Source organism: Anarhichas minor, unplaced genomic scaffold, assembly GCF_050575085.1.
Source record: "Anarhichas minor isolate MPS153535 unplaced genomic scaffold, ASM5057508v1 ptg000030l, whole genome shotgun sequence".
Taxonomy (NCBI): domain Eukaryota; kingdom Metazoa; phylum Chordata; class Actinopteri; order Perciformes; family Anarhichadidae; genus Anarhichas; species Anarhichas minor.
In genome coordinates this window covers 2,474,189-2,491,140 of record NW_027466476.1, presented here as the reverse complement: position 1 = coordinate 2,491,140, position 16,952 = coordinate 2,474,189, and the positions used below count along the sequence as shown (strand labels likewise).

General features: G+C 41.9%; 1 protein-coding gene across 1 annotated transcript; it reads left to right on the top strand.

The window, feature by feature from the left end:
- Positions 1 to 10,830: 10,830 nt before the first annotated feature.
- rorb (RAR-related orphan receptor B) lies at positions 10,831 to 15,591 on the top strand (the record flags this gene model as incomplete). Its single annotated transcript, XM_076104981.1, has 9 exons — positions 10,831 to 10,941; positions 11,080 to 11,221; positions 11,483 to 11,914; positions 12,431 to 12,552; positions 12,977 to 13,109; positions 13,241 to 13,348; positions 13,575 to 13,685; positions 13,950 to 14,062; positions 14,256 to 15,591. Coding segments are annotated over 9 exons (1,437 nt in total), but the record flags the coding sequence as incomplete, so codon positions are not given.
- Positions 15,592 to 16,952: the final 1,361 nt, after the last annotated feature.

The following is a 16,952-nucleotide window of genomic DNA, read 5'->3' as shown; positions in this document are numbered from 1 at the left end:
AAATCACTGTTTTCCATTGTTGCCATGAAATCACTTATTGCGCACATAGTCAGCACCTGGCCTGAGCGAATCTCCGATTTGCAGTGTTATCAGGGTTCTGTGTGGTCTGTTGTCGAGCTCGGTGTTGTTGATTGTGTTGTTTATTGTGCGTTTGTGCTGACTAATGGCCCAGTGTTATGTAAGAAGAGAGGAGAGATTACCCCAAACCCATGCAGGCCACACTGTTAATCCCTCAACACAGCCCCACTGACTGACTGAGGAACCGGCAGAGTTCTGTTGCAATACACGCAAGCTTACATTCAGGACTCACTTCCCTCTGTCTTTTCACTTGTCTTGATAAACCCACAGTCTACTCCTCACCCAGTGTGTCTGCCTGACCTTTTTTCAAGCCGTCAACCAAAAACATCGCACCATGCTGTGTGTGTGTGGCCTGAATAGCACTTCTGTGGTCCCACTGAGCCGCTATCATAGCTCGTGTTTGTTTAGCATGTGCTTAGCGCGCGCTCCATGTTGGTTTTATCCCTTTGCGGCTGTCTGGTGGAGTCTAGGCGAACAGTTTTTCTCCTCAGTCAATTCTCTCTCTCTTATTTTTAATCTTTATACACACAAAGCGTGGGCTATACGGCACGCTTCGGTTTGTGTCTCCACTTTATCTTAGCCAGGAGGGATTTCAGCCTGAACCACTCCTAAACTCTAAATCTGCCTTGAAGTCATAGAGTCCTCTGACAGCTCCTTCTGTTTTGTCAGTTTTACTCATCCATGAAGCCAGCATGTCTCAATGGAGGCACAATAATATTCAATATTCACATTTTCCTTCGATTTGCATTGAAGTAAAAAAAAAACGGGGGAAGAGGGTGACTGCGCTTGTTAAGAGCAGAAACCGAGTAATGTATGAACAGAGGGACCATAGATATTATTGGATGGGTAGCTTTTATAAAAAGAAATCTGTAAATGCTCGTATCGAGATCACTTGAGCAGGAATTGAGTTGTGCTTTCTCACAATCAGTCAGAGATATAGAGTGCATTGTTTGATAGTCCAAAGTCAGAGAGCATGTTCACCTGCACTTCTGTTTTCAAGAACCATGTATAACATCTACTATTGGATTAATGCAGGAGTAAATAGCATTTTGGAAGCAGGAAATTTGTAATGGACTTTTTTTCTCTTCCATTTCAGTCTCTTTGGGAATGAAAATATTTCCTTTTTATGGACTGCTCTTCATCCACTTTAAATCTATGAATTGAATAAACGTTTTAAGAAAGTCTTGAAATGCAGGCGATAAAGAGAACAGAGAAGGGAAAATGTGAGTGAGTGAGATAAGAAAAGAGAGAGCAAGTAAGAGACAGACTCAAGAGTTATATAATAGAGTAATCGTTCACGTGTGTGCTTGAGCAAGCAGTGTGTGTATACGTGCAAATGTAAGGGATAACAGGGTAGAGGGTGGATAAAACAGTAGAATGTGTTTACTTGCATGCACATTGACACACACACACACACACACACAGACAAAGATATTGCCCTGTCCTCACAATACACTTGCAAACCAGCCCTTAGCAATGAATAACGCCAGCACCCGTAATAGTGGCGTCCAAAGTCCACACTTGCAAGCTACCTACGAGACTTTAGCTAACACTCAAAGCAGATTAGTCCATATACTGTAGGTTTGTGTCAGTGTTACATTCAAATCTCTACTTCATACAGATTCAATTCTCATTTATGGGTTAGGAAACATATTTCTTAAGGTAATAAAACATTGGTTTACCTTTTGAAAACGCAGTCTTGAAGCTTAAAACGAAGCTGTTTTTCTTATTTCTTTACCTAATTAAAAAAATACATGGTTTTCATTCCAAAAATAATATGAACAACATGGATTACTTCTAAATACTGAATTGCTTTGACTGAGACTACTTGTGCATGAAAAAGCAGCAGTTGTCTCCAAAAAGATTCAAAGAAGAGGATGCAAAAAGACACTCCAAATGATCTATTTGAAATGTCAAGACCATGTTGCTGAATGTCTATACTCTGTGAAGGTGTTCAGTGTTGGCAGGTGCATAGCACGCACTAGCAACAATAAGCCTATAATATGACTTAACCTACTACGGCATCTTTTCTTAATGGCAAAGATTAGCCTGTTTTAGTGCTTGTAATCTCATTGAAGAGACTCCTATTAGGTCTATCTTTCTTTCTCTCTCTCTGTCCAAATCCTGAGTAACCGTGAGTGTGTGTGTGTGTGTGTGTGTGTGTGTGTGTGTGTGTGTATGTGAGTGTGTAGGTGTGTGTTCAATTGTGTGTCCTGTGGCTGTTGATGTGAGGTCTCCTGTCCACAAAGAGAGCGTGATTATGAAACCAAAACTGCTGCTTTCGCTCGCTCTCTCGACTCAGATTTAATGTTCATAACGCATTCTGTTAAATCATCCCGCTAGAGAGTGTAAGAGAGAGAGAGAGAGAGAGAGAGAGAGAGAGAGCAGGTGAAGAGCAGAGCTGGCCGGGGAAAGCAGAGCCGAGCTGTGTGATAGTCTTTGTGATCAATTTGCCTCTGTGAGAGATGCCCCTGGGGCCACTTTGGGGAGAACCTTGTTAGGCTGAGTTAAATTGTTGCCCGAGGCGAGCTATTAGCGGCCATCCCTGAGAGAGGACACACACATAGACTCACACACATGCGTGCTCACGCAGTTGCTTAAACAGACACACTGAAACGCACACATTCCAACCAAACTCAAACAGAAACTCATTCATATGTTCGCGTTCAAACTGACAGATTCCCTCTAAAAGGAATACATAAATCCACAACCACTGGGGCAAGAATCTTTACTTTAGTAGTAATACCACAATGTGAAAGTTGGGTTCACAACCTTAACATTTAATTAGAAAAATTTGGAGAATTCGTCAAAGTACTCCAAATGCTAAAATGCGCTTGCATGCTTTGGGAAATGGCCGATAGGAATGTACGGTGTAATTTATTTGCCTGAAACATACAAAAATAATCGGTATGTTTGAAAGTATCAAAAGTAAGAGTGCTCATAGCTGGCCCTTTAAGAGATTATATTTATGTAATCTGACAATTATTATTGCTTCATTAACGTATAACTATAAATGCAATAAATATAAACAGTGTGTTGTGGTGTGCTTTATAAACGGTTGGGTAGTTTAATCTATAACAATATATATTTTATTTGTGGATCATATGTCTATCTAAGCTAAGTAACTAGTGACTACTAACTGTGGCTTTCAGACAAATGTAGTGTGGTTATACAATATTTCCTCTAAAATGTACTTGAGTAGAAGAATTAAGCAGCACAATGACTTCATTACTTTCTATCACTGCACGCAAGCGCACTTTCCTTACGTGCACACATGCATGTTTATACATTATGTAAATATACTTTCTCACAAACAATATCCACATCATCCAGTCAGATTTGGAAGGAAATATTTTCTATTTTTCTCTCAGTGATTTTATTCACTCAACTATTCATATTAAGTGCTGCTCTATTCATTAAAGCTTTGAAATCCATTCGACCTCACTCATGTTGATGCTCCTGTTTTATCTGACTGACCACCAACTATCACAATAGGATGCGACACCGAGGATTATCTAAGAACTGAATTTTCTGTCTGTCTCTCCATGGATTCCCCTCTCTTTCTATCTCTTTCTACACTGGAATGGCCACCTTTCCTCTCCCTTCCCCCCTTAAAGACACACACACAGACACACACACTGTCATCTACAATTAGGCTCAAGAGAAACAACACAGGAGGAGGAGCGTGAGGTTACGGGAGGATGAAGACATGGCCAACCAAACATTATTTTCTCACCTCACGACAGGATCTCAGTCAGTGTGTGTGTGTGTGTGTGTGTGTGTGAAAACATATTCTTCTCTGCATCCGTACAAAACATAAACACCACAGCCGCGCTCTGTGCTTTAACAGCTCAGTGTTTACACATGTCTGCCATCGTGAGGGTGAAGGCGTGAGAGAGGAAGGATATATATACATATATAAGAGAGGTTAAAGTACTCTTTGTGTGTGTGTGTGTGTGTGTGTGTGTGTGTGCATGTCAGTAAGAGCGCCTCAGTGTGTGTGCATTCTCATGGTTGATTTTAGGACGGTAATGACCAGATGCAGACCTCTCACACTTGGACTCGTTCCTTCCACCCTGATGTACTCTCTCAGTCCTTGAGGAAAGGGCAAAGGCTGCCAGGGTCCTACAGGTCATCCAGGGGGTTGGAGTGTGAGCGTACGCCTGTGTGTGTGTATACAGAGACCATGAGAGGCAGATCTGAGAAGGCAGATGGGCAGACTGTGTGTGTGTGTATATATGTGTTCAGGCAGGGGTTGGGTTTACCCTGTGGATTTTTTCCCACGCCTCATCTCTTATCCATCTGAGGACACATGCACTGGGTGGGAGACTGCATGTGTGTGTGTGTGTGTGTGTGTGTGTGTGTAGGGGGGGGAGAGGGGTCCAGCATAGAAATCATACAGTAAAGTCTGCTTTTTCAAAAGCAGTTTGCAGTAATGTATGCATTCAAGCATGTCTGAATGTGCCTCTGTCTGTCTGAACGTGTCTCTGCGAGTGTGTGTGTGTGTGTGTGTGTGTGTGTGTGTGTGTGTGTGTGTGTGTGTGTGTGTGTGTGTGCATGTGAATCGATGCACTGGATGACAGCCAGTGGCCCCCTTCTGTTCCCTCTCAGTGGCGTCCAATCACGCCGCTGCAAAGCATTCTATGAGCAAACCGCAGCTGATCCCAGACCTGCTATCTGAGCAATTACCCAGAGTGCTTTGGTGCCACATGGCAGGCTGGACAAGCTCATGCCCTCTGACACACAGCAAGGGGGGAGGGCGAGAGAGACTGTTTTACTGACTGTTTGTACGTGTGTGTGTATGTGTGTGTGTGGGGGGGGGGGGGGGGGGGATGACGATAGACTGATGGGAAAGGCGGAGGTTGGGGGTGGTAGCATGTATGCTCATGCAGCAACAGTGTGACTGTCTATATTACTCAGTGGACAAAGACATGCTTGGCGGTGAGGGATGGTGATGGGGGAGGGGAGATGGGCACGCTGCTTGGCATTATAATTATTACTATAACACACTGAACAGCAGACTGGACAAACAAAGAAAAAACCGGTACAGGACTGTGTCATCTTGTATTAATGAGGAGGGTTCACGTTAGCATGTCAGCGTTACATTTATCAATCAGATCTAGATGTTTGAGTGAGGGATGATAATCGCTGCCATTGAGTTCACTGTTGCTGTTTAGAGTCGCAACCAATTATTTTCTCAATTAATTCATTAAACGCGCTATAAAATGTCTGAAAATAGTGAATTCCCATTTGATTTTCCCAATGTCCAAGGAGTCTGATCAACAGTCCAAATCTCACAGAAACTTAATTCTCCATGACACAATCCAGAGAAAAGCAGAAAAAGAAAAACAAAGACCGAACCAGAGAATGATTGGCAGTTTTGCCTAAATTACTGCCAATTGAAATTCCGCTGATCAACTAATCAATTCATTTTATCCGGTGCTGTCGAGTATAATCTCACTATTTGGCACTCAAAAAAATACTTTTGAAAAACTCAAAGCAATGTTTCCTTTCAGAGATGGTTTTTATTTCAACCATAGAAATTACGACCAGATTTTTGCTAAATTAAATAATATTTTCAGCCTATTTTAGATTGTATTTCATTCCGGAAAGTCCTGTTATAGCTGCTTATGTTTAGTTGCCATTCAAAATTGGAGAAGCTCGGCTTCTTTTGTTAAATGTAAAACGTTTTTGTTTTTTTCAGGAGAAAATATTTACATCCCTCATGATTGAGTCTCCAAAAAAGTATTGTTTTTGTTTATAAATATTGGTACAAATAAGAATTGCATATATTCAGTTGCAGTGGCCACTAAGGCTCACAAACAATTAGATTTATGATATATACTGTACACTGTCGCAAAAGGAGAGAGCACATACAGTATGGAAGACAGATGAAAGTGAGCAAAATGCGCTTTATTTAATTAATTTTTCTAAGGAGAGCAGATAGTCCACCACTCTTCAATAATTTATTTGATGTTTCAGATAGTAAAAACTGACGGGGAAAAAAGAAAAGTGTGACAGCACATACTGCAAGTCCGTTTGAAACCATATGCAGTGGCAGTGTTTCATTGATTTTAATGGGACAGTATGATGTGAAAACATGACAGAAGACACAAGGGAGATAACCCAAGCAGCACCGCTATACGCTATTCCCAGCTGTGTGTGTTAATCCACTCAGCGATCACGCCAACTAAAGTTTTCTCGGTGGTTTTCATCATCGGCGGAGGAAAAAAAACGCTTGTTCCTCTCTAAGCTCTATGTGACAAGGAAGACAGAGCTACGCTGAGAGATGGAAATAGATCATGAAATACAGAAACTGAAATGATTTCCCAGTCACACAGCCACTTACAGCGAGGAGGAACACTCAGAGACAAATGCAAAAGTGGAATGGATGGTGAACAGTGATTGCATATTTCACAGTATATAGACATCTAAGACCAGCGCTGGATGGGGGGGGGTAAAGTGCTGATCTCCTTTATTTTCCCAGAAGATATAACAGGCGAGAAGCTATGCATATATTTAATGAAGTGGAGATACCACCCACATTCATCCCCAACAAATCAACCCCTGGGAGTACAGTAGGAGTTGTTCTTGCCTTTATTAAGTGCCTTACATTGAAAAAAGTTATGGTAGAAAGTGATTCCAACTGTTCCGTAAGCTGTAATACTACAGCACCAACCTTCTGTGTTACTGCACGGTATTGTGTGGGTTGCTCTGGGTATATTTCTGCTGTAGACCCACCCCGCAGGCTGAATAAATGAAACATGCATTGCCAGTCTGCCCATCTTGAAACACACACACATGCACATAAACACACATGTAAGCTAAACATGCATAGAAGCACCTAGTGGCAATAATTTGCTGTTACATTGTCATTATAAATGGGGAGAGCTGCCCTTTAAAATGGTAATTTGTGTGTAACCCTTATGCGTTTTTAAATGAATTATCATTCAAATATTGGTGCTAGGCTGCTGCTTTTTTTTTTCTGCAGCGCAATGTAGATAATTAGGACTATATTTAGAGAGAGGGCCAGCTCAGGAAATACACATGAGATCCTCACTTCATTAAAAATCAATTATCATAACACACGTGCCAGCGCAATACAGCCCTCATGGCCACAATCCGCTACACACACACACACACGCACGTCTGCAAACTCTCACTGTAGTGCAATACATGTAGCGCACACTACAGCTACCTCAGTTCTCTTGTTCTCTCCATCTTTTTTCTCCCTCAAGAGATTGTGCGGGCCTGATCCCCCTCTTAGCTGAGGAATCGCCAGTGTTGTAGTCCCGCTCTTACATAATAACCTCGGGATAACACTCGTGCTCCCGTTAGCAGAGGACGCTGTCAGTCACTCAGCTCAGACTGCGTCAACTCAAGTTGGACAGAAGGCCCTCCCACCCCTGTGAAAGACATGTAGCTAAGAGCAAAATGATGTTGGGGGAAAAAAGAAACAAGTGGGTTTTTTTTTTCCACTATGGTTTTGTTTGGAAATGGATGCCCGTCAAGAGAGGTTAGGGGAAGAGCTGCATTAGAGGCCTCTCTCTGCAAGTGCTACTCTATTTTAGAAGTTCACTTTTTCTAAAGCTTTGAAGCTGTAAGATTGCTTCTGTAATGTAAAACCATGAAAACAAATACCCCCAAAAAAACCATTATCATACATCCTAACTTTGAAAACAATGACAACACAGCCTCTTCGAAACACCCAACAGATAACACGTCTTAATTCTGCCGTAATCCACAGCTGAAGTGTAACAAGGCAGCAAGCGTGTATTGTTGACTGGATATGGAAGTGGGAGTCCTTTGGTAAACAATTCACAAAGCCTCCGCTGCTGAGAGAGGGCGACAGGATGAACACTGACGATAGAATGAGTTGGCTCCACACGCCAATGACATCACTTCCTTTAAGAGTGTGACAGCTTAGCACATTATTGCTGTGACAGCCAGACGACTGCAGCGAGTGGGTGGTCACCCTGGCAACAGCAATGCTGTCATGACCGTCTCCCTATATCCTACCTGACAGTCCCTGCTGGCAATGAGCACAACGTACGCTCAACAATGCTAACACACACCCACACACACGTATTCACAATCACTTTTTGTCAAACACACATAGACATGTACGCATACTTTATCTTTCTCTGCGTCTTTTTTATCAGTGAAACGCTCACTCAGACCCTCTCGGAAACACACATTAAAACAATGCACATGCCCACACGCACTTGCTCCTTTGGGCATAATTGTATGACAAAGACAATCTCCCATGGGGTGAAAAAGAAATACAGTGATGATATAATGTAATCACTGGAGAGATACAGTAAACACACTCTCCTCTAAAGTGAGTCAACTGAAAAAAAATCAACAGAAACAATAAGTATGTATATCCACACCAAAGCAGCAGCAGGTGTGGGCTAAACACATTCAGCTTTATCTAAACCCAAAGAGATTCACTTGTTTCATGATTGACAATTTAATCAAATAGTTTGTCCTAAAGTCTGTGATAAACAGTCACAACTCTAAAGCGAACAGTGACGCATCGTTGTCTGCTCATAGCTCATATGTGGTCTGTTGCACTGACCTGTTTTTCTGACTATAAATAGCGTTTTTCAGGCCGCAGTCATTCACAGCTCTGTATATGTGTAGTCTGTGTGGCGTCCCAGTCCAGTGCGCCACTCTGACCCAGTTTGGAGCAAGTTGGCCAAGAATTGGTGGAAATGGGTCACGTTTTGTGTCGCACCAGAACTCACTGCATAAGCCACGCTACCTCAAGCACACAGTAAAACAGCGCGTTGTTCCGTCCATAGGTCATTTATCCACAGACAGTCTACTGTGAAGGGCCACAATAGTCTATTGTTGAGGTACTATATGTAAATTATAATTTCACAAGAGACAATTAAAGAGGGGGAAGGCCCATTCACATCTTAAATGACACTATAAAGATAACTATAACAAAGCATGATGCAATAGGCCTGAAGGACGGTGCATAGTCCAGGATCACGTCAGACTGGAGCTCAGTTTGTAGTTTGTAAACATGTTTATGTCTCATGATGGCCACAAGGAGGCCGATAAGCACGTGAATGAATAAGAGAGGACAAGCAAATGAATGACTACATGAGCATGTTACCTTGTGGATCTGTGAGGTTACTTGTTTCTATAACTGTTCCATCATTATCTCATTATTGACTTTTCATAACCCGTGTTGTCCAACAGCAGGGCTATGAATCAGCTGGCATTGGTGCATCAGTTGTGAGTATATGTTTGTTTTAAGTCAGGGATTTAATGATACTTTGAATTTGAAGCAGTCAAACTTGAAGTGCAGGTAGAGTGTACTGATAGCAGAGACTGTCTATTCCTGCTCACTCGCTTAGACAAAGAACTGTCTTCATTGATCCTCATACGGGATTATCCAATTATATACTGTATAGTGCACACTCATTCCTCCAAATACTGTATACCTGTGTAGTACACACACTTCATACTTTCAAACCGGAACAATTACACTTGCTCAAATGCACAAAAAGAAACAGATACAACTTCTACAATTACACTTCAGTATGCACGCACATACACTCAAGACACACTCAGACATACAGGGAAACAAACACTTCTTCTCTGCAAATACACACCTGTGAAGCACCAACTCCAGCTACACTTTGCAAGTTTTCGATTGGTCTTAAGGGGAATCACTTCGTCAACATTCATGCAAATGCGCAATGTGAAACTGCAAAACGTGTATGTTCACTTCTGCTTGGTGACTATTTCTGAACTTTTCAGAACATTCATAAAACTTACAGAATTTCCTACAGATGAGACTATGCAGGGAGATTACATGTGAATGGCTATTTCAGCTGTGGCTAAGCCTATGCTCATCAGAGGAGGGAGCCAGCTCGTAGGGAAATAATTTAGGATTAGATAGGCTGTCTAATCTCTTTATAGATGGTGTGCCATCTCAGCAGACATACCTGCCTACCTCTACATCCACCTCATATCTCTTAAGAAACTGTGGCTCTCTCTTTCCACATATTATGGATGAGCCCAAAGACACCAGTAATAGGTGCCTCTGCATGTTACGTTGAGATACTTTTTGTTCATATTCTGTGCCTTTGGGCCGTGACTGTACATGGAGCTGCCAATACACAGTGAGTAACAATGCAAATGAAAAGTAATTACAGTAAATTTGAACATTTGTAGATTAAGACAAAGCTAAACACTAAACGCATTACTTAAAAGGTTGGAGAACTAAACGTGTGTGTGTGTGTGTGTGTGTGTGTGTGTGTGTGTGTGTGTAATAGAGAGGAAAAAAGGGTTGAAGAGCAAGTGTGGTCCTTCAGTGGTGTAACCCGTTTTCTCATTATGGGCAACCTTTCTAATCTGCAGGGGTCTCTCCTTCAAGCATGCCAGGGTCTTCTCCTTCAAAAGAACCCACATACACAATTAATACCGTCATTTATAGGTGTGTGTGTGTGTGTGTGTGTATGCAGTCTTCGATGTCCCAGTCATTAAAAAAAAACTCATACAGAGGACATACAGAATGTCCAGATGTCACTGTGCCCTTGTGAAGTCGAAGTGGCACACATGCTGTACGCATGCGCATACACACATCGAGACCTCAATCAGGTCCTACAGCCAACCAGGTTATGTGCCTCAAATTAGAAGACCAGCTGAGCTCGAGGCTACTGAATCAGGTGTCGCTCTTAATATTGTGAAACAAATGTTGCGTTACAAACTCTTGTTTTGTAATGCACGTCTTTTCTGCTTTCCTTTTTACTTACAGCCCAAATCGAAGTCATACCTTGCAAGATCTGCGGAGACAAATCATCAGGTATCCACTACGGAGTCATTACGTGTGAGGGATGTAAGGTGAGACTTAATACACTGCTTCATCAAAGCCCGTTTTGTTTTGTTTGTGCTCAGAAATTGTGCACTCAATCAAGCACATTCTGTGCTCTTCGGGTACCTGTACGTCTTTATTCATGCTCTTTGTTGACATGTGACCAGGGTTTCTTCAGACGGAGTCAGCAGAACAATGCAGCCTACTCCTGCCCCCGCCAGAGGAACTGCCTCATCGACAGAACAAACCGCAACCGCTGCCAACACTGCCGCCTGCAGAAATGTCTCGCCCTAGGAATGTCCAGAGATGGTGAGGCCCAGTATAGCAGTATCTTCATCTGTGTTTATACAGAAGAAATCATCATTGAATTATCATACGTGTGGTACACACAGATACATGCACACTTAATATGCTGTTTTTTTTAAACTAAAGCTTTGCCAACTGTTCTGCAAAATTAGCTTTTAACTAGTTTGTTTCTTACGGATTTATACCACCTGAAGAATCTAAAAGGTTGTGACAGTTTTTTTTTTATACATTTCGTTTCCTCTCCTTGTTTTTCCTCCCGAACAGCTGTAAAGTTTGGCCGCATGTCCAAGAAGCAACGGGACAGCCTATATGCAGAGGTCCAGAAGCACCAGGCGCGACTGCTGGAGCAGCAGCAGCAGCAGACAGGTGAAGCGGAAGCTCTAGCACGCGTTTACTCGTCCAGCCTAACCAACGGACTGTCCACCCTTAACCATGAGATTGGGGGCACCTATGCCAATGGCCACGTCATTGAGCTGCCCAAGGCTGGCCATGGTAACGGAGGCGTTGTCCCAGGGGGATACTATGGGATGGATTCCACCCAGCCGTCTCCAGACCAGTCAGGCTTGGACATGTCGGGCTTGAAGCACATTAAGCAGGAGCCGGTGTATGACCTGACGCCAGTGCCCAACCTGTTCAGCTACGGAGGCTACCAGGACAGTCAGCTGGGACCCAATAACGTCAGCATGGGAGAGCTGGGTAAAGACTGCATTATATTTTTGCTCTGTTTTCAAGACAGACGCCATCAAATGGGTCATCATTTAAAATCTACTTAAATTATCCACGTGGAAAAGAACCCAAAAAGTAGTTCTCGTAGAGAGTCAGAGTGCTAATCTAAGGGCAGAACACAGGAGATCAGACAGATTTACACAGCTAGCTGACAAGGTGTCACATTACTGTATGTAGCATAAATTAAGATTAAGTTAAAATGAAGGATTTAACACAAATCCAAGGGAATGTTAAATTAAGCAGTAAATGGGTAGCGATGAAATATGCCTTGTTTATTTTCCTCTAAACTTTCATTATATAGAGATCATAGTCGCAGTACAGTATAAAGTGCACAATACACATTTGTTTAGTACATTACAGCGCTGCTTGCCCCACCCAAACACACGTCACATACCACTGTATCAAATGTATAAATGAATTAAATAAATGAATGACCGTACTGTGCGGAAATAAATAAATGAATAAACAAACAATCTTCTCTTCCAGACCGTATTGCTCAGAATATCATCAAGTCCCACTTGGAGACATGTCAGTACACAACAGAGGAGCTGCAGCAGTTAGCCTGGCAGACACACTCCTATGAAGAGGTCAAGATGTACCAGAGCAAGGTGAGATTTTATTTTTAGGACAAATCCAAATACAGTTCAACTCTCCTTTTTCCCCTTCTTTTAACATGGAAAGGACACACACCTGGCAATGGCAGTCATAGTAATAACACATCCGGCGCACTTGCTTAGACCAAACTAGGCCTCTTATTTTGATCTCAACTTCACATCTAAAGTTTTAGTGACGCTATCACGCTGACACAATTTGTCCAAAGACAGACATACTGTATATCTGGCAAAGCACACAAAATTGTAAAACAGGTACTAGTTCCCGCTACAGTACGTGTCTCCAGGACAACATTTTGACAAGATGAAAAAACAAGTCCTCGTAATAAGTAATGCGTACATGGCAAGTTAATTTACTGACATGAACATCCTGTAATCAGTACGGAACACAAACCTCTAAACTGGGTGTGTTTGGTTCTAGCCTCGGGACGCGTTGTGGCAGCAGTGTGCCATCCAGATCACCCATGCAATCCAGTACGTGGTGGAGTTCGCCAAGCGCATCTCAGGGTTCATGGAACTGTGCCAGAACGACCAGATCCTCCTGCTCAAGTCAGGTGAGTTGATTGGACTAACAATGACTGGTCGGGGATATCTCTTTGTCATGTTAAAGGTCAGAAAATGTAGTTCAATCTGCTTTTTAGATCAGCTTCAAAATCCTCACAATCTGTCTCCATGGTTCATCCAGGTTGTTTGGAGGTAGTCTTGGTGCGGATGTGCAGGGCGTTCAACCCTCTTAACAACACTGTGCTATTTGAAGGGAAGTACGGAGGCATGCAGATGTTCAAAGCTCTAGGTAAGACATTATTACCTGTGCATTTCAATGGTATGAATGAGGGAAAAGGCCGGTCGAAATAATTAAAAAAAAAGGGGAAATGGCAAAAAATGAAATGAAAACAAAATCCTCTACCCTGCGAGGTATTTATGCTCATCATCGCATACATGACCGGAATAAATGTAATGAAAATCGCTTTTTTTTCTCTGCCCTTCTTCTGTCCTTCTTCTCCGTGTTTCCCTCCAAGGTTGTGATGACTTAGTGAGTGCGGTGTTTGACTTTGCCAAGAGTTTGTGTTCACTGCAGCTGACAGAGGAGGAGATCGCTCTGTTCTCAGCAGCTGTACTAATTTCCACAGGTCAGTGCACATCCCCTAATATTATTATGATACCGTGCATGCACAAAAGCAAAGCACTAAGCAGAATGCAAAACAAAATAGTCATTCTGTTTACATATGTCAGTATCAAGCAGCACAGTTGAAGTAATTAAAAATATGTAGTTCTACAATTTTGTACAGCCACCTCTGAGCCATATCAACGCCATGAACATCTGTCCAATCATCACGTCAACTCAAAATTGTTTGAATTAAAGAAAAAATAAACACTTCCTTTTTCCTACTTAGATCGACCGTGGCTGATGGAACCTCGGAAAGTCCAGAAGCTCCAGGAGAAGATCTACTTTGCTCTGCAGCACATTATGCAGAAGAACCACATGGATGAAGACGCATTGGCTAAGGTAGGCCAAGCCTTTTTAGTGCAATAAATCACATCAAGGTAGCCCCCGAGGCACTGTCCTTGCACAGACAACAGCTCCTCTAGCTTTAAGGAGAGGTGGAGTAATGTGAAAAAACAAAACATAAACTCCTTTCTAACCTTGTCCCTGTCTGTAGTTTATCCGTCTAAATGTCCTTGTTCTTTCTCGTCGATAGCTGATCAGCCGAATCCCCACGTTGTCAGCCCTGTGCACGCTCCACACCGAGGAACTTCAGGCCTTCCAGCAGCTACACCCAGAAACAGTCAACGTCCTCTTCCCTCCGCTCTACAAAGAACTCTTCAACCCCGACCCCAACTCTGCCATGGCCATGCCCAAGTGACTGCCTGTGGTCCCAATGCAACAAACAGCATCAGCGGAGGACCAAGAAAATAAGAAGACAGCCACGTCTCACGAGACGACAGCAGCCGTGTCAACTATGTCATCGTCGTGGCAAACACCTATTCCTGCGCTCCCCGAGCCTCATTTCGGGCTGGGGGGTGAGGAATCATCTGCCAGAAACTTACAGTTACCGCCAACAATACTAGGAATGTCAAGCACTTATCCCATCCTGTTCACCGATACAGTCTGAAGAATGTAAATATAAATGAAACTCACCCCGAGCCACAACGTAAGTGAGGCTTCCTCCCGTCTTCTGAACTGAACTGACTGACCAGAAATGTACAGACTTTAAAACATCTAGGAACAATTTTAAGCTGTCAATCTTTAAAAGAAATGGGTAAGTTAATTTGTTTTAACTTTGAAAAAAAATCTTTTTTGTTTGTTTTATTTTTTTGTTTTTTTCACATGAATAAGTTGTGAAGTTGAAGAAGCTGAATGGGGAAGGGAACTGTGGATTTAGAAAAGCTATTGTAGATATTCTTCTAGTGCAGAGCGGATTCCAGTATTACTTCTTGTTCTGTTAAAATAAGTTAGTCCTAATTTAAATATACAGCAGTCCACCGTGGCTGACTATACCGTGTCTATGTGTTTTTGTTTTATTTGATAGATTTTTGTGTACAGAATTTGTAAAGTTCAGACTTGTAAAAGAATATTGGGTAAAACCGGGAATCGATTCGGGTTTTGTTGATATATAGAAGCCTTGTCTGGATTTTGTTGATATGTAAAGAAGGTACTGCATCCTTCTAATGAGAACTTATAGAAATGTAAAGAGAGCATATGAAGGATTTAAAAAGAAAATAATGGCTACTACTTCTCAAGGTGAAGATATATACATAAATATTATATTTTCCAAAAAAAAAAAGAATCTGGCAGATTTGCCATCTTATCAATCATTTTCTTCTCGCTGCAATAATTACGTCCAATTAAATGCTGGACTGCTTTCGAACAATCAACCAGAAACAACCAATCAGAAACTAGGACCTCATATTAAACCCCACCTCTTCCCAAGTTCCCCTCATCCTGCCCTTTATTTCCGATGTATTAGGGCCTTGACATGAGATTTCCGCGGACAGAACTGGATAGAAATCACAATGAAGAAGTGGAGGATAACAATTCCACCAAACAACAGATGACACAATCAAACTTGAGTTCATTAACTCATAACTTTCCAATCTTCATAAACCTGTATGAGTGATGTATGCCCTCATCTCTCCCATTACTATTTGCACAATTCAGTCTATGGACGTCAATCCCTCCAGGCTGTGAATATGAAGGACCCTTTTCTCTAAAGAGCAATAACTTTCACACTGCCTTTCTGATCTTACTTCTCTCCTTTCCTCCTCTTCCTATTTCCAGCTGTTCAGAACAGGGTAGCAGTTTGAACTAGAATGCACTACATTTGACTCCTGATCATTAATTATGTCGAACAATCATCTCATTCAACCACAGACTCTGCATTGTTTTCAATGTGACACAATATGATCTGGGGTTAGGAAATAGCACAGAGCACTGACTGACAGATGTGAAGAAATACAGATTAGCCTACAATGATCTTTAACACTTAAAGCTGCAATATTACGTTGACAATTCACACAGAAAGCTGTGATAGACAATCACTTTTTTGCTTTTTTTGTTCATCACTCCATAATCATTAGCACTTACAGATTGACATTTTAGTTACTTTTTCTACATTAATGTTATGTTGATTAGCATTTGGCCACTGTGTAAAGTCACTCATTCTACTAAGCACTTATACCTTCTAAGGATGTTCTCATCAGTCTATTTGCAATTCTGCATTCAGTCTACTAAAGAGCTTCCTTTAAAGTGAGCCATTTACCAAAATAAGTGACCCACTGCACAATAACAGCACAACATTGATCAGCTTGTTAGTGGAACGTCTAGCTGGTCTAAGACAGCACTTAGACTTTTACCTCTAATTTAATTACTATGATTAGTGGACTCTGATCTAGAGTTATTTAAGCACTAAAAGTGAAGATCTGTGTTAAGTTTTTGGGCAAATGTTCATTGCCCAGTGGCCAAATCTTCAACTAGCTCACAGAGCACAGACACAATCAGACTAGTTACGCATTCATTGACATTAAAACACTTGAACATTACCATTTGCATCCTTGCATGTTTTTTTCCATATGGTGAACAGAACAATGTCGGCAGCATGGGAAACGAGTGTCAATGCTAAACATTAGTGATGTGCTCACATCCATCTGATCCATTCACAGGATCCTTCCCTTGACCCCTGACCCGACCCCAGATCAGAGGCCAGTGACTCTTAAGACAATCACTTGCTCATTAAGGCTCGATGCACTACACGGCATCTCTCAGGGAAAAGCTCTTTTTCTGACTTTGCATTAAAAGAGGGTTTAATATTTTTGCAAATTTACAAGACAAAAATGTAATTATAAAAGAATGACTTTTTAGGATAAAAATGTCATACGCCCGCAAGGTATGCTGGCAA